This window comes from Strigops habroptila, chromosome 9 (assembly GCF_004027225.2).
Source record: "Strigops habroptila isolate Jane chromosome 9, bStrHab1.2.pri, whole genome shotgun sequence".
Taxonomy (NCBI): Eukaryota; Metazoa; Chordata; class Aves; order Psittaciformes; family Psittacidae; genus Strigops; species Strigops habroptila.
The window spans coordinates 1,413,255-1,438,092 of NC_044285.2; the positions used below are offsets into that span (position 1 = coordinate 1,413,255).

At 50.5% G+C, this 24,838-nt stretch overlaps 1 protein-coding gene across 1 annotated transcript in view; it reads left to right on the plus strand.

The window, feature by feature from the left end:
• ITGA11 (integrin subunit alpha 11) overlaps window positions 1–21,956 on the plus strand; it is a 43,971-nt gene extending 22,015 nt beyond the window's left edge. The window contains exons 6-30 of the mRNA XM_030498018.1: window positions 138–265; window positions 921–1,069; window positions 2,066–2,210; window positions 2,607–2,772; window positions 3,298–3,368; window positions 4,276–4,420; window positions 6,090–6,238; window positions 6,498–6,638; window positions 7,583–7,786; window positions 8,322–8,452; window positions 9,125–9,291; window positions 10,582–10,724; window positions 11,557–11,667; window positions 11,883–11,968; window positions 13,223–13,430; window positions 15,024–15,122; window positions 16,419–16,495; window positions 17,028–17,117; window positions 18,327–18,417; window positions 18,542–18,655; window positions 19,379–19,465; window positions 19,661–19,771; window positions 20,169–20,264; window positions 20,644–20,757; window positions 21,005–21,956. Of these exons, the coding sequence (XP_030353878.1) occupies window positions 138–265; window positions 921–1,069; window positions 2,066–2,210; window positions 2,607–2,772; window positions 3,298–3,368; window positions 4,276–4,420; window positions 6,090–6,238; window positions 6,498–6,638; window positions 7,583–7,786; window positions 8,322–8,452; window positions 9,125–9,291; window positions 10,582–10,724; window positions 11,557–11,667; window positions 11,883–11,968; window positions 13,223–13,430; window positions 15,024–15,122; window positions 16,419–16,495; window positions 17,028–17,117; window positions 18,327–18,417; window positions 18,542–18,655; window positions 19,379–19,465; window positions 19,661–19,771; window positions 20,169–20,264; window positions 20,644–20,757; window positions 21,005–21,076 (3,095 nt within the window). The 3' untranslated portion in view covers window positions 21,077–21,956. The remainder of the gene's footprint in view (window positions 1–137; window positions 266–920; window positions 1,070–2,065; window positions 2,211–2,606; window positions 2,773–3,297; window positions 3,369–4,275; window positions 4,421–6,089; window positions 6,239–6,497; window positions 6,639–7,582; window positions 7,787–8,321; window positions 8,453–9,124; window positions 9,292–10,581; window positions 10,725–11,556; window positions 11,668–11,882; window positions 11,969–13,222; window positions 13,431–15,023; window positions 15,123–16,418; window positions 16,496–17,027; window positions 17,118–18,326; window positions 18,418–18,541; window positions 18,656–19,378; window positions 19,466–19,660; window positions 19,772–20,168; window positions 20,265–20,643; window positions 20,758–21,004) is intronic.
• The last annotated feature ends 2,882 nt before the right edge of the window (window positions 21,957–24,838 follow it).

Consider the following 24,838-nt stretch of genomic DNA (forward strand, 5'->3'; position numbering starts at 1 on the left):
TTTAGAATGATTGAAATAAGATTTCTTCCCAAACAAATCATAAGAGCAAGCACCTGACTGCGAGGAATGAAGCTATAAACCTCCTCTTTGCGAGCGTTGCCAAGATCTCTCAATAACACACTGCGTGTTTTTCACAGGATGCCAGACGTACATGGACATAATCATAGTCCTGGATGGATCAAACAGCATCTATCCTTGGGTTGAAGTTCAGCATTTCCTCATAAACATCTTGAAAAAGTTTTATATTGGCCCCGGCCAGATACAAGTAAGACCCTTCACAGCTCGTGTGTGTCCCCTGTGCCACTCAGAGTCCCCTGGCCGTGCTCATGGGGCCCTTTTCAGTGTCCCTTTTCTGCCAATATGATGCTATTTGGTGCTGTGGTTTCTCTAAATGAATTTTCAATGTATGGGTTTTAAAGATGAGCCCATGGAAATAATGCTCACATTAGTGAGCTATGGAGAGAGCAGCACCTCACATCCCAGCCAGGCACAGGAAGGTGAAATCCGATGGAAATATAGAAGTATGTCCCTAAGCCAAGGCAGCTGTGAATTGCTTTCCCTCCTCTTCCTATAAGTAATTACGGGCTGATTTGGGCAGGGATTTGTGCATATATCAACACAAATAACCCCAAGTTTAGTCTCACCTTGAGATGCTGGGGGTCCACACTGGGACATGGCACATCTGCATCACCCCAAACCTTTATAGCAGGGGAGGGGGGACTGTGCATGGGTGAGAGCCGACAGAGAATAGAAATAAAACTGAGCATTATCAGCGGTCCCATAGAGGGAAACTGGAGCAAATGGGGACAGAGAGATTGATTTTTAACAGTGGCTGTTATTTTATGTGGTTGACCAAGTGTGCAGCCCCTGGCTGTGCAGCAGGTTGTTGGCATCCTTTGTGATATCCCTTTAATCCCCAGGTTGGAGTTGTTCAGTACGGGGAAGACGTCGTCCATGAGTTTCATTTAAACGACTACAGGTCTGTAAAAGATGTGGTTGCAGCTGCCAGTCACATAGAGCAAAGAGGAGGTACAGAAACCAGGACTGCCTATGGGATAGAGTTTGCTCGGTAAAAACCGCTCACCTTCCTGTTCATTGTGATAGCAAGTTTAAAATCATCATTTATTTTAATTCCCTCTTCCCCCTTTGCTGTTTCTTGCTGCTTAGAAAGCAGGAGGTGCCACCAGGCTAAAAATGCTTCTGCAAAAAGGCTCGGTCCTCAATTAGTGCTTTACAAATGATACCCTGCAAAACTGCAGCTGGACCAGAAGCAATCATAGGAATCCTAGAGGGGTTTGTGTTGGAAGGGGCCTTAAAGCTCATCCATTTCCAACCCCTGCCACGGGCAGGGACACCTTCCACTAGAGCAGGTTGCTCCAAGCCCCTGTGTCCAACCTGGCCTTGAACACTGCCAGGGATGGGGCAGCCACAGCTTCTCTGGACACCCTGTGCCAGCGCCTCAGCACCCTCACAGGGAAGAGCTTCTGCCTCAGAGCTCATCTCAGTCTTCCCTCGGGCAGGTTAAAGCCATGGAAGGCTTCCCCTGTACTTCCCCCTGGAAGGCCCAGAGGCAGACTGAAAATGCTTCCTCTCTCTGAAAGCAGCCAGAGCTGAGCTCTCAGCCCCCAAATGCAACCCCATGCCTGCCCCAGGCACTGCAGCTCTTCTGCAGACCCCCATAGCATACCCACGAGCTCAGTACAATCGTGACCCACAGCTGCATCTCCTCCGTTATCTTGGATGAGTCCCTGCTCCTGCGTTTTCTGCCACAGCCCAACCAGTATTCCTGCTACAGATTTAGGGCATTTTCTTGGTTAAAGGTTTCTTTCCTACAAGAATCCAGCTCCACTGGTGGGTAAAAATCCCCTTTTAAGGTCCTAAAATGTTTCCTGAGGGTCCCAATTCCACCTCCCCAAGGGCTATCAGCCCACCAAACACCCCTTGGTGTGTTCCGAGGCGGGCGATGGCGCGCACATCTGGGCAGCTGTGGAGGATGCGGTGCGCGCGGCAGTGGGAGCTGTGGCCTGGCGAGGCTGAGCAGCCCAGGGCATCTCTTCAATTGCAGCTCGGAAGCGTTTCAGAAAGGTGGCCGGAAAGGGGCAAAGAGAGTAATGATTGTAATCACAGATGGAGAGTCGCACGACAGCCCAGACCTGGAGAAGGTGATCGAGGACAGCGAGAAGGACAATGTCACCAGATACGCTGTGGCAGTAAGTGATAGCAAAAGCAGACCTCAGCGGTGCCCCATGCACCCCAATGCAATGGGGCTGGCAGTGCAGCCCATCTCCACCTCTCCCAGCACCTCCACAGGTGTCCTTGCTGCTGGTCCTGCTTTTGGTGGGATGCTTGGCTCTGGATTCAGCTTCTGGAGCAGGCATCAGGGAGAGGCAGGACCCTGCATTACACCAGACACCCAAATTGCATGAGGGGAGCTCATCCTGGGCTGCCTGGATGAATTACAGCAGCTCCTCAGATTGCTCCCACAATGAGGAGTCGGATGCTGGGATTGTCAGGCTCATTCCATATGGACACCCCTCAGGTGCTTTGGGATGGCTTTATTCATCACACAAACACCCCTGAGTCTTGTATTTCTCTTTCAAACCTAGGTATTGGGTTATTATAACCGAAGGGGAATCAATCCCGAAGCCTTTTTGAATGAGATAAAGTTTATAGCGAGTGACCCGGATGACAAGCATTTCTTTAATGTCACAGATGAAGCAGCACTCAAGGACATTGTGGATGCTCTGGGGGAAAGGATATTTAGCTTGGAAGGTGAGTGATCCTCCTGCCTGACACGTCCTGGCTTGCCAGGTTGCTTCAGGTGGGCTGTCAGTCAGAATTCGAATGGATCACAGCAGGGTTTCCCTAATGTCTGTTTGACACAGAACCTAAAATCACACTTTGAATAGCTTCTCATATAAGGAAACATCTTTATTTTGAGTGCATCCTACAAGCATCAGGAACACAGATCCCCTCTCTCCAAAGGACACCCCTCATCCTGGCCACTGTTATTTGCAGAGCAGTAGTGGCTTCACCCAGTTGCAATTATGAAGCAAAATCCTCTAAATCCACATTTTTGTTTGATTTTGCAGCTGGGAAAGGACAGAACTGCACCAGGGCAGAGATGCCAGTACCTGTTAGCAGCAGGAGTTCATGGAATTGTAGTGATTTAGGGAGAAACAGGCTCATTTGTGGTAGCTGAGGTCCTCTGTGCTCCAGGTGGGGTAGAGGTGGATGCTCAGCCCCTCCAGGAAAGCAAAGCTCTCCATTAAATACAAATTCCTGCTTTTTTTTAAGGAACCAACAAGAATGAAATCTCCTTTGGACTGGAAATGTCCCAGACTGGGTTTTCATCGCATGTTGTGGAAGTAAGAGAGTAGATGTGGTGGGGTTTTTTACTCCATTCCATGCAAGAGGGCACCCCTGTGCTTTTTATCATCACCAGATGCTGCAGGTGTGGAGATGGGTATTTAGTTTCATAATCATGAAGGTAAATTGTTAATGTGAGCATAAGGAAGAAAATCCTGTTGCTGCTGGTTTATCCCATGAGGAAGGGAGACTGGTGCTTTCCTTGGGACCAGCCTGCAGCAGCTCCTTCTGATGCTTCTTGGAAAAGACAATCTGGGATGTGCCATGGAGGAAGGCACTTGGTGGTGGTGGGGTGCAGAGGATGGTCAGTCCGCTTCCACGCATGGGCTCTGCAGGCTGGCAGGTCTGACAGAAAGGCCAGCAGGGATTTCTGCTTGGGGTTTTCCAGGGGAGGAAAAGCACGCTGGAAATGTATGAATGGGATGGAAAGGTCACTCCAGCATGTTTAAAAATCTCCATCTTTCCAGGTGTGCTTTGGAGAATGGCTTGATTTTTATATATATATATATATATATCATTATTGTTACATATAATTACTATATATATTATGCATTATTATTATTATATATTTCTTCCCAGAGAAGCTGTGGCTGCCCCATCCCTGGCAGTGTTCAAGGCCAGGTTGGACACAGGGGCTTGGAGCAACCTGCTCTAGTGGAAGGTGTCCCTGCCCATGGCAGAGGGTTGGAACTGGATGAGCTTTAAGGTCTCTTCCAACACCAACCATTCTATGATTCTATATAATCTGGAAGTTGGGCTTTTAGGGACCCCTTCTCCCACAAAACCGCCCCATCAGGTCCCTGCGACCATCTCAGCATGAATTGACTTTGCCCACATGGACAGCATGGGGGAGAATTGCTTTCACTTGGCTAGAAACACCCTTAAACTCCTCCTGCTCTCCCACAGGATGGGATTTTGCTGGGGGCAGTGGGTGCCTATGACTGGAACGGAGCCGTCCTGAAGGAAACCAGCAGCGGGAAGGTCATTCCCCTGCGGGAATCTTATCTCCAGGAGTTCCCGGAGGAGCTGAAAAATCACGGCGCATATTTAGGTAGGAAAGCTGAATGAGGCTCTGCTGCCGGGGCTGAGTTCATGGTTTTATGCTTAATAATAGGAAACACAACACATTTCTCAAGTGACTGATAGCAGCCAGTGCTCCCAGTGTTGGAGACTGTGCCTGGCTCTTTGCAGGCTCCCATCGGAGCGAGACCGTTACAGCTCTGGGATACAGACTACGTGAGCATCCTCACCTGGGAAGAACCCAGTGCCGACCATGGGGTGTAGCACAGAAGTGCTTCCAATGCAGAAGTAGCTCAGACACCATTCAGCCCGGGTCATCTGCAGCACTTACTGGAATGGTTTAAAAAGCAGTGATGAAATTCCATGCCTAGGGAGGAAATACCTGCTGGGTTAATCCGTTCCATGTGCGGCTGCTGAGGCTCCGGAGTAAAAATAACAGCCTGGTTATAAAACCTCCAGAGATGTGCATGCCAGGATGAGCTGCCCCAGGGCAGGGAGCGGGGTGGGATGCTGTGGGGTTGACTGCCAGCGTGTCAGGGCTATTCCCTGTGCTGGGAATATGAACAGCCCCTGGACACGGGGGTCACCCCTCGGGGTGACAGCAGAATGCCTGGAGTGGGGATGGCTGTGGCTGTGCAAGGGAAATCCGTGAGAGCGTGTGGGAGCTCAGCTGGACTCTCTTTCCCATTGTCTGGAGTAAGAAATCCAGAAATACTAAGGAATGCTTGATTTCCTTAATATTTAATACACAAAAGCAGAGCAGCCCAGCTTGCCCTGCACTGGGACATAGGGGTTTCAAGGCTGATGCTTGGTTTAAGAATATCCCCCCATGAAGGGAATATTTAGGGAAATAGAGACCCTATATAGAGGCAATGCCCAGGGAAAGGGGTCCATAAACCCTGATAATCCCTAGAGATGCTCAAAATTCAACTGACTGCGATCCTGTGATCTGATCCAGCTTCATGGTTGGCCATGCTTTGAGTTTCTAACAATTTAAGTAATACTAAAACTGACTGAACATGCAGGAACCTGGATCTGGGTTTGAAAAACAGGATTTTGCAGCCCCAGTGTTATATTCCTCCATAATCCCACCTGTGACCACTGGCAAGTGCCACAGCCCAGCATGCGGCATGTGTTGGTGATCCCAGGGATTGCTCAGGGTCACTCACTTACATGGGGTCATTTCCAGAAGGACTCGTGAGCAACAGTCCTGATGGATTCATGGCTCTTATCAGACTGTGAATATTCACATCAAGCATCAGCAAAGCCTTTCATGCCTGGTTTGGGACAGGGTGTTGGAGGGGTCTTGAAGGAGCAGGTACTACAGCCTCCCGGTGTGCACGACCTTGCTGGCGTTTGTTTAACTTGACATGATCCATGAAATAAACCACTTATCCAGCCAGGAATTGGGCTCGCCTCAGTGGAAGAAGGATTTTGCACGACTGCATTAGGCAGTGCCAGAACTCTTGGCTCAGGGTGTAGGTAGGACCCGAGCAGGCGGCTCAGAGCCCAAGGTCGGGGCGCTGGGGTTGATGTGAATGACTTTATCTGTGAAGAAATCTGGGTTTCTTGCTTCCTGATCTGGGAAGTGGCCAGAGCTGTGTCAGCAGCTGGGGACTAATGGAAAGCAGATCCCAGGCAGCGCTGGGAGCAGGCAGGGAATGCTCAGCCATGCTCACCCCACACCTGCCCCATTCCAGGTTACACCGTCTCCTCCGTCATCTCCACCAAGCACGAGCGGATCTACGTTGCAGGAGCTCCCAGGTTCAACCACACTGGGAAGGTCATCCTTTTCAGCATGCACAACAACCGGAACCTCACCATCCACCAGGCGCTAAAGGGAGAGCAGGTAACGCTTATGAGGATGCTACATGGATTTCCCCATGTGGCACACATGCTCCTCCACCAATCCTCACCCTTTGTTTGCAAATTGTCCTGTTTAAATGGCTCAGCACTGTAGGACATCCATAGGATGCCTTGGCTTTTCCTGTACCCTCAGGTCTGATCCCCATGGCTGTAGCAGGGCTTGAAATGTCCCCACCGGGGTGGGTGGCAGTGCACCTGCGTGCCAGGAGCATTGCTCTCATCCCTTCCTCTATCTCCTCCAGATTGGCTCGTACTACGGCAGCGAGATCAACTCCCTCGACGTCAATGGAGATGGCATCACTGATGTTTTGCTGGTGGGAGCCCCCATGTACTTCAGCGAGGGCAGGGAAAGGGGGAAGGTCTATGTCTACACCCTGCGGGAGGTACGTGGCAGCACCATGGAGCAAGCCAGGGACACCACAGGGGCTGGGTGCTAGCACAGAAACTGTGTCTGTCCCCTTGTGTCACCTCCTTGGGGTGGCTTCGGGCTGCATTCACACACCAGCTTCCATCAGACATCACAGGGCATGACAGCATTGCCCAACGGCAGCAGAGCTTGGCACCTCCTCACTGGTTTGGAGGAGGATTTGTCTGGTTTCCTTGTTTATAAACAATCCCAGGGGGTTTGCTCGCTGCCAAAGGGAATCCAGCCCTTGCTGGAGCAGAGCCGTGTCGTCTCAAAGCTTCGCTGCTCCCTGTTCAGTGAGCTTCCCAGCCCCAACGGGGTGATGCACGGGGTGCAAGGCAGGGGGTTTTGCAACATGGGTGTTTGTCTGGAGAAAGTCTCCATTCATTCTGCTTCCACAAAACCATTCCCTCCATGGGCACCCTGCTGCCCGGAGGCTGGGCCAGATATGGGCTGTGGAGAAGCAAGGTCCCTCCACCATCACTTTAGGGCACAGACGGGACATGTGCCACCCCCATCTCCTTCCAGTGCTCTAGGGCAGGACCAGCTTTGCTGCCACCCTCAAACCTGCCTTAAACTGCAGTTTCTGAACCAAATCACATGGACAATGAGCAGGTCACACTCTATATCCAAGGCCGCAGATCCTGCCTGCAGCAGCAGGAGTCCCCATAACCAAAGCACAACTTTTTGTACTGTTATTTACATAGGTTGTTATAAAAGGAAGGCAAAGCTGATGCACTGGCTCATCACACTCAGCAGAAAGTCCTGCAGCCCCGGGAGAGTCACCTCCTTCCTTACAGAAACTGCTCACACACACCGCATCGTGTTTGCTTGCCTTTGGGTGGTTTCTCCTATTGCCAGGCTTGCTGCTGATGGTTTTGGGGTTGGGTTTTTGCCTTTTCTCTTTGGCTGGCCCGGCAGAACCACTTCATTCCCAGCGGAGCCCTCCTGGATCTGCAGAGCTACCAGAATTCCCGCTTTGGCTCCTGCATCGCTGCTGTGCCTGACCTCAACCAGGACTCCTACAATGACCTTGTTGTTGGGGCTCCGTTGGAGGACGAGCACCAAGGAGCAATATACATCTTCCTTGGCTTCGAAGAGACCATCCTGAAGAAGTACAAGCAGGTATGGCTTCTGCGTGCTTTGGTTGGCCTCGTCCTTCATCAGAATAAATGTCATTTGTTCTCATTTTGAGGACTGATAGAGCACAATAAGTTCATACATGGCACTGCATTGTTAATTATTATTGCCAGATATCTTCTCTTGTGAGGGGTCCAAGAGAAAGAAAACAGAAGGTATAGAAAACATGCTGGAAATCAGGGGCAAAGCTTAGTACTCAGTGCAATGGATTGCTATAGAGAAAATACTTCTTGCACTTAGAATCCTGGAATGGTTTGGGTTGGAAGGGTCCTTAAAGCTCATCCAGTTCCAACCCCCTGCCACTTGTGAGAAATAGTAAATATGCAGAGTAAATTCAGCAGGAATCACTGGATGGTGTCTCCAAAGAGAAACTGCTCTTATTCCCTGGAAAACTGTGGTGCAATCACTTGGGAAGGGGCATCTTCAGTAGCATGGAGGAGGCTGGCATGGCAAACCCCTCCTTCGCAGGCAAGGGATGCTTCCACTGGAAACCTGCTGGATTCTGCCCTTTTCCTTTCAGCGGATAGCAGCTGCAGACCTCGCGCCAGGGCTGATGTATTTCGGATGCAGCATCCATGGACAGCTGGACCTGAATGAAGATGGGCTCGTGGACTTGGCTGTTGGCTCCCTGGGGAATGCCGTGCTGCTGTGGTTAGCTCTACCCTCTCACTTGGCACCCTTCTCTTCCCAATGCTCACTGCAATATGCTGCAATCTTTTGAGGGAAAACTGATCTCCCAACAATCTGACCCATCTTTCCACAATAACAACCCCCTGCCCAGCAGGGGCCGTGGGATTTTGATGCCGTTGGGCCCTAGTAGGGTGTCAGAGTTGGTTTTGCATTGAATTTCATCATTAGTTCCCCAGGAGTCTCAATCCAGCTCATTGATTTGTGGTGATTAGCCCAAGCTCACCCTGCTCTTATTAAATAAGAATGATTTAATATTTTCAAACATTGAATAATGGTTTGGAAAGAGCCTTGAGGCTGTTAGGATGGAGGGTAGCTGTGCCCAGCAGAGATGGGCCACCCTGGGGTCTGCTACGTGCATGGAAGGGACCACAAATCCTGCTGCTTCGCTGGCATGAGCAGGAGGCAAATATGTGCAAGAGATTTTATTCTTCAATGCTACATAGATGAGCTGAGAGTAGAGCAGGATGCTGTGGCGGCCTTTGGTCTTTCTCAGCACCTTCTTCATGTTGAGGAAAAGAGTGAAAAGGTGTGAAAAGGGTGACTTTGGAGGTGTAGGAGGCTTTTGGAGGATGCTTTAGATGTGTTGTGCATCCCATGCCACAGCACATCTCTTGACCCTTACTTGCCCCGCAGGTCCCGCAGTGTGGTCCAGATCAACGCCAGCATCCGCTTTGAGCCCCCCAAAATCAACATCTTCACCAAGGACTGCAAGCGAAATGGGAAGGATGCCACCTGCATGTCAGCCTTCATCTGCTTCACTGCTGTCTTCCTCTCGGCTCACTTCCAGACAGCCAGCGTGGGTAAGTGCACGGCTGCTCACACAACAAAAACCCCAATTCATGCGTTGCTTAGGTGTCCAGCCCCGAGGGAGCACCCGGCTTCTGCCAAGGGAAACCATCCCAGAGCTTGACATGTCTGCAGGAGTGCATGTTGCCATTTGCCACATCCCTTTTTACCCACAAATGTGTCCCTATCCTGGCTCATGTAGCAGGAATGGTGGCTCTGCCATTAAGCAGTGCCAGGAAACACCCCAAGGATACAAACCAAAGATATACCCATGCATAACCTCTTCCCTTGCCCATTCCCTGTGGCCAAGCTCTCCCACAGCTTGCCTTGCCATGGTACATGTGACAGGGATGTCACCACCTCCTCGTCAGCCAGTGGGACAGGAGAGGATGTGCCTGGACCACGTCCTGCAGAGCTCATCCATCCTCCCCGCTGCAGCAGCAGGACACATCTGCTGGCCATATGTGCATGTTTCCCTGATATCCCAGGAAATCTCTGTGAAGCTATTGGCCAGCTCTGCTATTAAACCCTTGCATGCTGCTGTGACCCCAAGTCTACCTGGTGGGTGCCTGTGACTCGGCTGGAGCAGGGGGAAGCGATAGTAGTTAACAGATAGCAAACAGTGTCATAGGAAAAACAGGTCACTAGAGCAAGAATCCTGATTTGCCCTATCAAATCCAGTGTTTTCCTCCTAACTGCTGTCTTTGCAGCGCTTGCAGGATGAAAAGCTGAGCAGGGTTTCCTTTATCTATTTAATTTCACACTTATTTCTACTCAGAAGAGCCACCCCGTGGACGGTGTGTGCTGGAGGGTGATGGTTGATCTTGACTGATGCATGTTTTGCATCACACTGGGGTAGTGGATGCAAATCCCACCCTGCTTTGGCGTTGGGTTGGGGACCTTTGGTTTCTTTTTGACAGTATGCACGTAGAAAATGATATCCAGTAAAGCATGTAGGAAAGTGACAGGTACAATCCCTCCCGCATGTGAATATATGAGGTGAATAATCATATATCCTGCACAGATTTTGTGCAGTTTCCTGTAATAATGTATTTTTAAAGCTCTTCATTTGACTTGGAGAGAAACAGGTATTTCTTTCGGGCAATTTTCTTTGCCCAAAAGAAATGCCTGTTAGAAACAGTCAACACCAACCTAACTTTCCCAATTTTCCCATAGCGTGCTCCCTGCCACGCTGTTCCCAGCAATAGGGGTTTGAGTGCACAAAAGCCCATTTGTTTGAGCCGGTGTTGCTATATAGCAATGGCACTGTATAGTGCTAATGGCACTGCTCTCCTTCCTCGCAGCGCTGCGGTACAACACCACCATCGATGAGCGCAGGTACACGCCGCGGGCACACCTGGATGAGAGCGGAGAGCGACACACGCAGAAGGAGCTGGTGCTGCTCGCGGGGCAGGAGCACTGCGACAGGCTCCAGTTCCACGTCCTGGTGAGTGTGATGGAGGACAAGGCTGGGGTCTCCTCCTCTGCCCCAGCTGCCCAAGCAGAGATGCTCTTCACCTTCTGCGAAACAGCGATGCGCTGAGAGATGGTTAGAGGAGCCTCTATGGCTTCATGGGGCTGGAAATGAGCCTTATCTCCCAGTGGATTTCTTCACACTGGGTTTCATAGAATCATAGAATCAACTAGGTTGGAAAAGACCTACAAGATCATCAAGTCCAACCGCTTGATGTGGTCAGGGATGGAGCCACTGGGTCCCCAAGCGCTGACTTCATCGCAGACCCAGCTTGCACTTTCTCCTTGCCATGAGCAGCTAGCCATGCCCTTAGGGAGGCTGTGAACTCCTGACTCCCAAGTCAGGCTGGTCCTCCAGCCCCAGAATCAATGAAAACTCATTCTTTTTCCTTTGGGAAACAAATGCCTCCGTGCAAGTCCCCAGTGCTCTCGCTCTCTGCACCCCTCTAACCATCAGGGTCCCGCTCCCTGGGCCCAGGAGGCAGCAAACCCTCTGCATCATTCACAAGGAGCAGCTGATGCACAAACCTGGCCAAACTCAAACATTCCCAGTGAATGATGAGAATATTCCTCAGCCAGGGAAGGCCGAGCTGCCAGACTGGCCCAGCCCCAAGCCCCGGCCTGAACTGCCATGAACTTCTGAGGAATTCAAGTCTGGAGCTTGAGATGGAGCTTGTGATTTATCCCAAGAAGCATCTCGCTTCAGAGCATCCACCTGCAACCTGTGCAGCTGGGGCAATGCATGGAAGAGCTCATAGAGTGGCAGGAGCCCTGTCCTTCTCAGTGATGCTTTCTGTCTGCTGCAGGACACAGCTGACTACGTGAAGCCAGTGACGTTCTCCATTGACTATGAGCTTGAGCACCTTGAAAATGGCCCCATGCTGGATGATGGCTGGCCCACCTCACTCAGGGTCTTGGTAGGTAGCAGCACCGACCTCCCAGGGTGTCTTTTATCAGGCAGTTGGTCAGGAGATTTATCTCTGATTTATCTTTAATATCTCAGATTTATCCCTCCCATGATAGCAAGTGTTGGGCATTCGCTCCAGCCTGGGATCACCACCCATGTCCCTTCTCCTTGGAGTACAAACTGGAGCACAAATCACCACTGACCAGCTCTTGTTGTCCCCCTCAGGTCCCTTTCTGGAACGGGTGCAATGAGGACGAGCACTGCGTCCCTGATCTGGTCCTGGATGCCAGAAGCGATGTGCCCAGTGCCATGTGAGTAGGTCACTCATTGCATCCTCCCAAAACATTATCGCACGCTGAGGGGGCTCCAAAACCCAGCCCTAACCCATGCTCCATAGATTAGGGCATTGCAACTGGTCCTTCACCCAACACCACCACAAGGTACTCCTCGGAGCCTCTGCCTGCTCCCTGCCTGGAAGGAATTGGTGGTTTTCCAGGGAATCCGCAGAACAACTAATATTTGATGCCATGGTGATGAGCCCCAGGGAGACAAGTCAGTAAATAACAGGGGGATAAATGCAAGGCTGGCATTGCCCACTTGGCAATTACAGGCTTGACTCATGCAGCAGAAATAATTATACACTACATTTCAGTGCTTAAGGAGCTTTTAAACGTTATCGAGGAGCACAGGAGCCTGAACCTCCACCTCCCATTGACAGCACTGGGCTCTGCACCAAGCTGATGGCCAGTGCTGCTACCTGGGGATTACTTGTACCCCATAATTCAGCATTTATTGCTCCGTGTCTCCTGTAAAGCTCTTGCTCCTGAGGCTGTGACCTGGGGCTCAACCAGGGCCCCTTGCTGGGCTGCACTGCAGGAGGTTGAAGTGAGCTGTGGGTACGGATTATATATGGATCTTAGTGGCTGGAGTCCTACAGGTAACCATGGGCAGATTCTGTGGTCTACCACGGTGCCAGACCTCTAATTTGTTCCTCCTGAAGCCTGTGGAGCTTTCCTGACAGCATCAGTAGGAACTGGATCCTGCCCTGGAAGAGCAGCCAATATGGAGGTGATTTCTGCCGAGAAAACCACTTTTGAGGTGACTTGTTGGAATAGAGCTATTCCTTCAAACCGGCACCCTGGTTGCTCTGCTATTAGGGGTAGCAGGTGACTCTGAAAGTGGCACCATCCTGCATTTCCCTTTCCTATTTTTCATAAAGAAAATACATGCCCAAACACCCCTCCAGCCGTTGCATTGTCTGATGGCAAGCTCAGTGGGAGAGATCTCAACCAGGCTGAAACTGAATGCCAGCTTTACCTTTTGCTAATGGTATGGTATCTCTTTTTTTCCTTACATCCCAGCTGTACTCAGAGCTCCTAAATGGGTTTGAGAAAGCCAAAACGATGGTCCATGGGAGGAATGTGTGATTCCTCTTTCCATAGCGGTGTTGTATGACAGAGGGAGAGCAGGGATTTCCTTGCAGCATCCTACCCACCGTGCCCATCAGCACCGTGGGGCTGGGATTTACCTGCACCTCTCTGGGACTTGCTGCCCTCCTCCCGCAGGGAATACTGCAGGCGTGCTCTGCGGAGGGCACCTCCGGACTGCTCAGCCTTCACCCTCTCCTTCGACACCTCCGTCTCTGTCATCGAGAGCAGCAGGAGGAGGGTGGCCGTGGAGGCGGCGCTGGAGAACCGAGGGGAGAACGCCTACAGCACCGTCCTCAACATCTCCTTCTCCAGGAACCTCCAGTTTGCCAGCTTGATCCCAAAGGTGAGGCTGCCAGGCGAGATCCAGGGCTTTCCAGAGGTGCTGCTCATCCCGGCCGGATGAGAAAGCTGTGTCCTAAACCAGTGCCCAGAACTGCCTCCATCCCTCATAAATCAGACATGTTTATGGGCTTCGTTTCTAAGCACTTACCAGCCCTTTCAGCTCTTCATTTTGGAAATACAAAAACGTTCAAGAGCCTGCGAGAAGGTCAAACGCGGATGAAATGATTTCCCTCTTTATTTTTCTACTCCAGTAGTTTAAAAATACGTGCTGCACGTGGCCAAGTTCCTGTCAGGGCTGAATTTTTGCAGCTGAGATAGAACTGCTGGAAGGATGGGCTGATAACGGGAATGTGGCCACAGCTCAGGATCAAGCTGGGCGCTGGCACTTCCCTGTGGCTGTCCCCTGCATAAGCCCATCATGTTTCATTCCCAACCTCCCCAGTATTCCACCCCAATATTCCTCCTCCCTTTTCCCAGCGAGGTTTGGGAAATATGCTGATGCTGCTGAGCCCTCCCTCATCCCCCAATGACTTCATACCCGCCCGCAGATCCCATCGCCTGCCTTTGTTTTTATTGCAAGCCGTGCCAAGGGAAAATTGTGGGGCACGTTGCCACAAAATGCATTTTTGGAAAGATGATTCCAAATGAAGGGAGGGGGGGGAATGTTCCTGTGATGCTCAGTAACAGAAAGCTCCGTGCAGAAGTGGTTGCAGGAAATAGTTGTAGCTGGTTATAGCAGCACCGCTGCTCATGGGTTCCTGGCTGCTGCTCCTTATAAATAAGTGAGTTGCCAACTGGAGGGGATCGGTGTTGGAGTCAGAGGCTGTACAGAGACCCAATGAAAAGCACTTGTGGCTCCAGGAAGTCCATAATGTCAACAGATGAGTGGCAGAAAGTTCCGGGTTGTTGCTGATGGTTGTCAAGGCATTTCCCTGGGGCTGGTGCTGGGACGTTTCAGTTCCTGGGTAGGATTTGTCTGGTGGCAGCAGCTCAAACCAAGACCCTTGCCAAAACCTGGAATAGCTCATCATCTCCTGGTGGGGATGGACCCCTGCATACAACCGTGTTACAACCTCTTGTAGGGTTGTTACAGCTTGAGACAGAGCAGGGTTGGTTTCCCATTCCATCTCAGCCTGCGCTTGGGCTTTATGATAGGCAGGCGCTTCCCCAGCCTGGCTGGAAGGTGTTCAAGCAGCAGGAACATAATCGTTGGGACCAGGAAAGTAAATTTTATTGCTTAGCCAGTGGCCATGCAGAATAATAGCTCCTGTTATCTCTTGATGCTTCCCTGGGACACCTCATCACAGAAAAATACTCTTCTTCCCAATCATAGGGCCCAGAATAATCAGGTTCATTCATTCATTGCTGTAGTTAAATGTCTAAAGAGGATTTTAATAGGAAAGCTGGAAGTTGCTTGCTAGAAATGCCTCTCTCCAGGAATGGCCCTAGAAATTCAGCTGATGGGAAGGATTCCATGGGGTTGGTTGGTGTATTTTTTTCCAAGCATCAAAGCCTGTTTTGGGCCCCATGGGTGTGTTTGCTGCTTCTTTATGGTCACGGGCTGGTGTCACGGACACTTCATGTCCCATTTTAGGATGACACAGACATCAACATCGACTGCATGACTGAAGACAAGCACCCCAACAAGAAAGTGTGCAACGTGAGCTACCCCTTCTTCCGAGCCAAGGCCAAGGTAAAGCTATTCCCACGGAACAGGAGCCCTCTGCCCCTGGCACGGCTGTGAGGCTGTATCCATCTATTTTTGGGCTGGGGGACTTTGAATAGGATTTTTAAGGATGAACAGTTGATTTCTTCCCTTCCTATGTCCATTGCTGCTGTTGGAAAGGCACGTTAGAGAAACGAGGATGGGTAAGGTGCTGCCTTGGTGGTAGGAGAGCACCAAAATCAAACCCAGCTCCTCCAAGTCAAACAATTTTACTCCAGCACTTTGGAGCAATTTAATGTTGGTTCCAAACCACTGATGGTAACTTCCCCAAGCTCCTTCCTCACAGCATGAGGCACCCTTCCCTGCAGGAGAGGTTTTCCTTGCTCTGAACACGCAGGGTCCCCCCCTACCCTCCTCCAAGCCCCCTCGGGCTGGTAGCATCCTCCTTACAGTAATTCCTAACACTTGGGGTAAGCCCAGGTCCAGAGCATCATTTTTCACATGCCATAAAACCCTTCACAAACATTACAGGCAGCATTAAGGTGGGGAAGGAAAAGGGGGGAGATGCCAATCTCTGCAGTCACTGGGGCTTTGTGTGAAATCCCATCTGGTCCTGCACCCCCATAGGAAAAGCAGCCAATACAAGAGGAATATGAAGATAAAATCTTTCTGCCTCCCTTTATCTGTGTGAAGCCTTTCCTTGTCGGAAGCCTGATACCATGGATGAGTTCCAGGCATCTCACTAGGCTCTCAAGCTCCCAAAAAATCCCTCTCGGATGCCTGTGGCTGTCCAAAGAGCTCAGCAGCCCGACTCCCCATGACCTACGGGGGCTGAGAATGCATCTGCGTGGCATCAGGTAGTCCAGGTCCTGCCAAAACAAAGCTGGAAATGGAAATTTGGCCTGAAGAGCAGCAGGAGCTTTAATATTGCACTCAGCTGTGCAGCCCCAGACAGCGTGAGGTCACCACCACAGCTCTTGCAGATGGGACATTCATCACATTTTATTGTGCTTGGCCTTTCCCCATGCGGATGGGAGCGAGCAGCCTCTCGCTGCAGGACCCCAGAGGGTTTCTCATTCAAAGAGGGGGATGCTCGCTCCTCCAATCTCAGAGAAACAGAATGCAGTGTGTGGGGCTGAGAGCAATGCCTGCAATCCCCAATGTGGCCTCTTCTTTTCCCTGGAATACCGATGCTCTGCCCATGCACAGCTGCATCTCCCAGTGGGATCAGGGGGATGCTCACATCCACAGAGCTCCCACACTGCTCCTAGCTGGCACTTGGGTGTTTTATGCCCTCCCTAATGTTTTCTTCAACCTCCACAGGTTGCTTTTCGCCTGGATTTTGAATTCAGCAAGTCCGTTTTCCTTCAAAGCTTGGAGATCTACTTGGTTGCCAACAGGTTAATGGTTGCTTTCTCCCTTGCATGTGCTTGCGAGGTCGTCACGGGATGTTGCGTGCTGGCACTGGGTTTTCCTCTTCCATAGCCAGAGGTGATGCTGGAGGCTTTACTCGGGGAATAGCCAATATATTTATATTTTATATTATATGTCTTATATTATATACTATATATTATATATTATATATAATGTATTATGTATTACACATTATATATTATATATATATAGTTATATATTATTTCTTCCTAGAGAAGCTGTGGCTGCCCCATCCCTGGCAGTGTTCAAGGCCAGGTTGGACACAGGGGCTTGGAGCAACCTGCTCTAGTGGAAGGTGTCCCTGCCACAGGCAGGGGTTGGAGCTGGAGGAGCTTTAAGGTCCCTTCCAACACAAACCATTCCATGGTTCTATGACACACTTTGGCCAAAAAGCAGAAGTTTGGCCCTTCCCCACCTGTTTCGTATGATCCCCCAAAAAAAGCATCAGAGAGGAGCTGGCTGCTGCCTCATCCCCCTTTTGCTCTGCTGCTGTTTCAGTGACAGTGAGGAGAAGGAGAGCACCAAGGAGGACAACTTTGTCCACCTGAATTTTCACCTGAAGTACGAAGCCGACCTGCTCTTCACCAGGTGGGTGTTTGGAATGGGAATGGAGCTCACAGGGTTAGGACCTGGCTTGCAGGGCGTCCTTTGGGAAAACCAGTGTGGGCCCCATGGGAGCTGTGTTCAAATAGAGCCCAGCGCAAACAGAGCTTTAATTTGGGGGGATTTGTTTAGAAAAGGGGCTGAAGGAACCAAAAAATCAGGGGCATCCTGCTCAGTGGGTCCTTATGAAACTCAGCAGCTAGGAGCAATGCGGCGCTGTGCTTCCATAATGTTGAAGTGCACAAGTGTTATTAAATAGGTGTGAGGGCAATATTTTAAAGGAAAAAAGTACTTATTGTAGGTAATAATGTTCATAACGTGTTAGGAGCCAGTGTCTCGGCCAGGAGCCATCCCGCTTTAGGGATATGTGTGGAAGGGTTTGGGCATCAACAGTAACTAAAGCAGAGCATCCTTGGTCCAAGGAGAGTGGGAGCTGAGGCACAGATTTATTAACCTGATTATAAGGAAAACCCATGGACCCCAGAAGCACGTTCCTGGCACTGCTTGCTGTAAATCTTAGCAGATTTGGGAGACCTTCAGTTAGTTATTTTTTTACACTAGAGGCAATGGGGCACTGACAATAAAACCACTTTAATACTTAGGATTTATGGGGAGTGGGGGGATTTTCAATTGAATAAATATCAGAATCAGCCCCATGGGAGAAGGGAGAACTTGGAGGAAATAAAACAGCACCAAAAAAATCAAACTTGGGCAAACCTGGAGAGAAAAAAGGAATGGTTTTGAGAGGTATTGGTCCATGTGTCCCTTGTCAGGACACCGGTGAGCAGCATTCCATTGCATGCACTCCGGATGGGCACCTGTTGCATGCTCCTGGCTCCTTCCCTCCACTCCAGCTGCAAAACAGAGATGTGATTTACCTCCTCTGATTTACACTTGACATTCAAACCTCCGACCAGGGCCTTGGGTGTCTCTGTTCTGTTCAAAAGACGAGAAAAATTCTACCAAGAAAGGGGAAATACTGCAGAAGCAGAACAGTAGAAAATGCATCTTTTCTGCACAAGGCGGAGCCAGGCGATGGTTTCCATCCAAAATGGGGCCACAAGACCTCTTCCTTAGGGAATCTGCCTGTGGAGAGGCTGGAGTTGCCCAGCCTGGTGCTGGGGACAGATGGGTGCAGGGCTGCTTTGTTTGTTCTGAGCTCACTTCGCGACGTGTCATCCTTTGTCACGACAGGGCGTCGAGCCTGGATTACTATGAAATCAGGTCCAACAGCTCCCTGGAGAGATACGACAGCATCGGCCCCCCCTTTCATTGCACCTTCAAAGTAAGGAGGAGGGTTTCAACCAGAGGAGGGAGCCCCAAGCACTGGATGTGCCATGGTCCCCCTGCTCATCCCCATCCCATGGGATGTGAGCACCCCATCACATCCCTGTCCTCTGCCCTTGCAGCTGCAGAACCTGGGCTTCTTCCCTGTGGAGGGTGTGACCATCAAGCTCACTGTCCCCGTGGCCACCCGGGCAGGCAACCGCCTCCTGCTCCTGACTGAATTCCTGGTGGACCAGGTAAGAGGGAGTTTCACCCCACTTAAGCACATGTGGGTCCCTTCTGCACCAGGGTGGGGATGGGTACACCCCATGGGTCACCTCATCCTTCTGCAACCCCCCTCCATGCTCACACCTGCACAGACAGCCTTGGCTCGTGCCTGGACTTCTCCCTTTGTATGCGTTTGGCTGGAAACATGGAAAATGGTAGCAGCCAAAGGGTTGAGTCCAAGTATTTCTCTAAGCGAGACCTCCATCCAATATGCAATGAATTCTTGAGGGTCTTGAAAGCATTAGCTGTGCCTGGGGTGAGCTGCAGGATTGAGCAATTTAACAGAGGGCTGAGAGCAGGCATCCCAAGCTTCCCGCAGCCATGTGGGATTCACGTGCTGATGATGGAAAGAGCCTGGAAAAGAGATGGCGTGTTTACAGATGGATTTGGCCTTGGTGGGGGTGTTTTGTATTGCAGCTCTGCCAAAGTCCCCGTGTCACCCCAGCACACAGGCTGGCGTCCTGGATGAGGATCACTACTAGGATGATTTTGCTGGGGAGAGGCACAAAACATGGGAATTACTTGAAGTAGGATGCTGGATGGGCTCCTTTTGAGCTGGAACCTCTCCAGCCCCACAGTGCAGTGACCCCAGCACCAGCAAAGCCCAGGGCAGGGGGCATGGGGCAGGATGCAGGGATGTGGCCATCGTGGTCTCCGTCCCCATGCTCGGAACCCATTGGCTTTTCCCACAGGAAAACACGACCTGCAACATGTGGGGAAACACCACTGACTACCAGAGGACACCGGGCAAGGAGGACCTGTCCCGCACTCCTCACTTGGTACGTACCTCAGTGGGTCTGATCCTGGCCCTGGGCTGAGCCCTGATGCTCCCAAACCACAGAGAAATCCCCCAGGACAGGGATGTCCCACAGGATTTGGCAGGATTTGACTCCCGCTCCCCTCGGTGTGTGCCAAGGGGAAGCCAAGAGGGTTTTCATCCCCTTCTCCCACACCTCAACCTTCTCTCCTTGCAGAACCACAGCAACTCCGACGTTGTTTCCATCGACTGCAATGTGAAATTAGCCCCCAACGAGGAGCTGAGCTTGCACTTGCGTGGCAATCTGTGGATGAAGTCTCTGAAAGCAGTAAGTCCTCCCAAAGCAGACACGTGGCTTTTGAGGAGAAATACCCTAAAGGAGCTCTTGCACCACAAGAAAACTTGGTTTAGTTGGGTTTTTTCCCCTCTCCTGTGACTGCCTTTCTTCCCTGGGAGCCCAGGCATGCGTGCGGTGATTTCTGTTTGCAAAGTCCACTTATTCTATGGGTTTGTGCATCCAGCATCCTGCGCAGCACCTCATTGTGTGGAGTTTAATCCCAATCAGTTCTTTATGCTGTATATTAACCACGCTCCTTGATCCCCACCATCCTCCGCACTGATGCAGCACACAGCATCCCAGCACGGATGTAACACCAGGAGAACCCAGCTGGGGCGCTGGGTCCGCTCCCATGTCTGATGCTCACATCCAGCATCTCTTTGTGCAGCTGAAGTTCAAGTCACTGAAGCTCACCATGAATGCTGCTCTCCAGCGACGCTTCGGCAGCCCCTTCATCTTCCGGGAGGAGGATCCCAGCCGCCAGGTAGGATGATCACACATGGACCCAGCAGCGTCGGGAATGCTGCAACACCCTGTTCTGATCCCAGTGGGAAAAGCCCTGCAGTGGGCAGCAGGGTTGGAGTGACCCACACCGTGCACCCAGCTCTGCAGAGCACAGAGCAACTCGGTGTGGCTGTGGCCGGAGCCAAGTAGCTCCACTAATGGCACCACCAGATCCAACAGGGAAAACCTGAGCCAAATCACAGGTTAATGGGGTGGGAATCTTCCCCAGCAGTTTCAGCATCCTCCTAAAGGAGGGGATGCCCAGCATCCAGACCATTGTGCTGTACCATCCCTGATTCCCTCCATTCCTGCTCTTGCACCCAGCAGCAGTGGTGTATTGTGATGTTCTTTCCTTGCAGATAACATTTGAGATCTCCAAGCCCGAGGAATCACAGATCCCCATCTGGATCATCCTGGGGAGCACTTTAGGAGGGCTCCTGCTCCTGGCCCTGCTCGTCCTCGCGCTCTGGAAGGTGAGCAGCCCTTAAGCTACGCACACTGGCGGCTCAGTGGAGACCCCCATATGTGGAGGGACCCCCTGGCCCCACAACTCTGTGTCCACAGCCCCATGAGCCAAAAATAAAACCCTCTTCCTGCTTCAGTATTATTTATACTCAGGGTCTAAACCTCCTGGTAATATCCCATTGAAAGAGAAGAGCTTCCCAGCCATCAGCTGAAGTAATGGTGAAGTTTCCCTTTGTTTCTCTTTAATTCCTGCAGCTTGGATTCTTTAAAAGCGGGAGCCGCAGGCGGGCGGCAGAGCGGGAGCGCAGCACCCAGGGGCTGGAATGATGCTGCCAGGGCCACCAGCTCATCCCCTCCATGCCCTTTTCCAGTCCCTTGCTGGTTACGGAGCAGAGGTTCACCTCGATGCTGAGGGATTTGGGTGTTGAACTTGGGTTTGCATCGAGCTGAGAGCACACCCCTCGGTGTGAAACCACCCAAACAGCTCCAAAAAGAAGGTAAAGCAAAACCTTACACAGACCAAAAACCCCGATGCGAGAGGAGCTTCAAGCTGGGTTTGCAACGAGGTGGCAGCAGCATGGGGATGGAGGGGCCACCGAAGCGACGTGCCCATCACTTGGGGCAAACCACCGGGCTGCAAATACCTTTAATAGCCTTATAGAATGGGGATTGCTCATCCCCATGGCTGGGCTGTAGCAAGAACCCTGGGCTTTGCTGGCCACAGCTCTCAAACTGCGCTGCGTTCCTTAATCAGAGCGATTAGGTGAAGATTTTAATTTGCCTTCTTAATGCACTGAATACAAATGATAGCAAATCAAAGCACCTTAATGCAGATCTCCCGTGTCCAGCTGTACATACTCATTCTAAATCTATTTACCTGTTTAAACAAAGGAGAAAACCCAAATCCAATTCTTCTTTAACTAAACCCAAAGAGCAGTTTGTAGCAAACACCTCAAAGGGAGCAGTTTGGAAGAGCTCGTGGCCAGCACGGGCCCACATGTGTATTATAGCTGTACATAGCGGGTGTCACGGGAGGATCGGTGCTGACTGACAAAAATCTTTTTTTTTGCATAACAAACAGGATTATTTATGCTAATATTAATTTTATGGATGAAAAGAAGCAGCATATGGGCCGCCGGAGTGTAATGAACTGTGTTAAATACTGACCTAGTCTTTTGTAAGGATTAAAATACAGTATTTTAAAGAATGAAGAGTCTCTGCTCCCCTTCTGTGCTTGCCCATCTCCATGGTTGGGTATTAGAATGTTCACACCCCTTTGGGATGCAGCGGATCAAGATGGGGCTCAGGCTTGTTCCTCCACTTATTTCCTGTGGGATGCAAGGTTTTTCCAGCCTGTTTTTAAAGGGATGCTGTCAGGTGGGATGAGTGGCAGTCTTTGTGAGCCCGAAGGAAGGCATGCTGCAGAATCAGCCCCAGGCAGTGTATATCATAGAGGGGAATTAAAAAAACCTCTGATTTTTCATTGCTGGATCCTCACCTTGAATGGGAATTGTTCGTGTTGGAGTTTGTGGCTGATTTGGGGTCTCGGCTGCCCCACATGGCCCGGCTGGGGTGCAGGGCTATGCTGGAGACCGAAATCCCAGTGCTGGTACCAGGGTGGGTGCTTGGTGGTCCACGAATCCAGGGCAATGCTGACACTGCCAGTGCTCCCACAGCCCCAAAGAGACCATGTTTTCCCAATTTATTTCTTCCTTCTCTTCATGCTCACCCAATTCCCTTGCCACTGTTGAAAGCGCAGCGGCAGGATGCACAAGGATACCAATGGCGTCCTTCCAACCTTCTATTGCCAGGAAACAAATAAGTGAGTTTGTTTCAAGGCTTTGGCCAGAAGCATCTCAGCCCTTGGTGCTGACCTTCAGCAAGGAAAACAGCTGACGGTCAGCAAGGTCTGGGCAGGAGCCTTCACCTTCCAAGGACATGGGGGTGTTGGGTGCCCTCCTGCTGCCGTCAAGATCCAAAGACACGTGTAAGGGCTTCAATACATGTCTGAGTGTATGTATTTTTTTATGTATTCTCCATATATATATATATATATATAAAAAAATAGATGTCTCTGTGTGTGTGTGTGTATATGTATATGTATATATATAGACACAATATATACATCCTCCAGTTTGGGGAAACCAGGCTCACAGGCAAGACGGTGCAACAGCCTGTGCGTGTTCACATGTATGTGTTTGTGTGAGAATGTGTAGCTACGTATATGTGTACGCGTATATATATGTCTGTGGTGTTTGTATGTAAGTGTGTGTGGTTTTAAGAGAACATCTCCAGCCTCCAAATTTAGGAAGCTGTGGTCAGAGAGGACCCTGCACCAGCCAAGATCTCTCTGCGTGTGTGTGTATATATATATATACACACATGTGTGTGTATATGTGTGTGCATGTGTGTGTGCATATGCTTATGCATTTATGTGTATATAAAGGCATGTATATGTGTGTCTATGTGTGTATATGTATATATATACACACACATATATATATAAATATATACACATACATATATGTCTATACTGTCCATAGCCACATACCTCCTGCCCAGCAGCATCCAGGGCCTGCAGCAGTGGTTGTTGCCCACCAGTATGCAGTGCCTGTCCCCTGCTGTAGGCTGTTAAAGTACCAGTGCTTCTCCAAAAACACGAAGAGGGTTTGTAACTACTGAGAACTTGGTTAAAGCCACTTGCACCAGCAGCTTTTATCAATTTAACTCAAATCAGCGCAGGCAAAGCAGCTGAGCTGCTCCACATGGTTGTTATTTCAGTTCACAAACTCAAGAAGTGATCTGTTTTCAGCCAATGGTTTTCTTTACTAAGCCAAGGGCTTTCCCCTGCTTGCTGATGCTGATGCTCTGAGGTAGAGCTGAGCAGCGCTTCCCTCCACAGAGCTGTAGAGGCCTATGGAATAAATAAGTGAAAACCTCAGCTTTTCATGCAGCTGCATGATGCCAGGACATCCGAGGGCTCTCATCACCACCTAGGGACCACGATTTAAACAGAGCTGACCCAAAGATATGAGCATTTTAAATGCTAGATGCAGTTCCCTCTGTGTGTGATGGCATTGCCCTTCTGCACCCCTCTGGCCACAGGGACTGAGACACCAGCAAGCAGGGATGATGGTTTGCTCAGCACCCCACTGAGCACAGGCTGGCCTTGGCAGGGGAAATTTATAAAGCCTGTTTGCTCTCCAACAGCATCTCCCTGCACCGAGCCAGCTCTATAAATAACCTATGGGCATACACATACATTGTCCCTGGCAGAGGGGATATCACTCTGCTTCCTTTTCCCAGCAAAAGGAGCACCTGTGGGCTTTGTAAGGAATCTTAACAAGAGCTTTAAATAACTCCACAAAGAGCAAACACTCTCCTTCAGCTTTTAATGCTTGAAAGAGGAATTTACGGGCTAAGGAGAAGGAAGGTCCCGGGACACCAAGAGCCATGATAGACTCTGCTCACCCACAGGCATGCAGGAACAGCACCCAGTGGGGTTTTTTTCCTCCTATCCTTTGGCCAAGAGCTCTCACTGTAAAGGCGGCAGAACAGCACATTAATGACACCACCTTCCCAGGCTGCAGACAAGCAGGGACCCGTCTTCATCAGGATCTGGGATGAAGACCAGGGACCACACCTGAGACAGGAGCAGCTTCAACATGAGCTCCTGTCCATAGCACAGACACTCCCCCTCTTTGTAAAGTGCTTTGCAACCTGCTGACAAGAAGTTTTAGTGCTGCTTCTGGGTAACAGCATCGTCTCTCTTCAAGTCTTCACATCTTGAAATCACCCCGGGAACAGCATGGACAAAGCAGAACCTCAGCAAATATCCTGCAACGGAACCAAAAGCGGGAAAGGATCAGAACAAAGGTACATGAAGGGATGAAGCAGCAGCTTATCCACATGATCATTTAGTGTGACCTTTTTTTTCTTATTAAAAAGGCAGAATTGTGGGAGGAGCAGCTTGCTTCACCTTATTATTACTGACAGGTATTTCAAGCATGCATATTTGTTCCAAGAACAGTTTTGTACAGGTATTTCACAAGAACACACCACTTAGAGGTGTGTCCTGAGAGCAAGAAC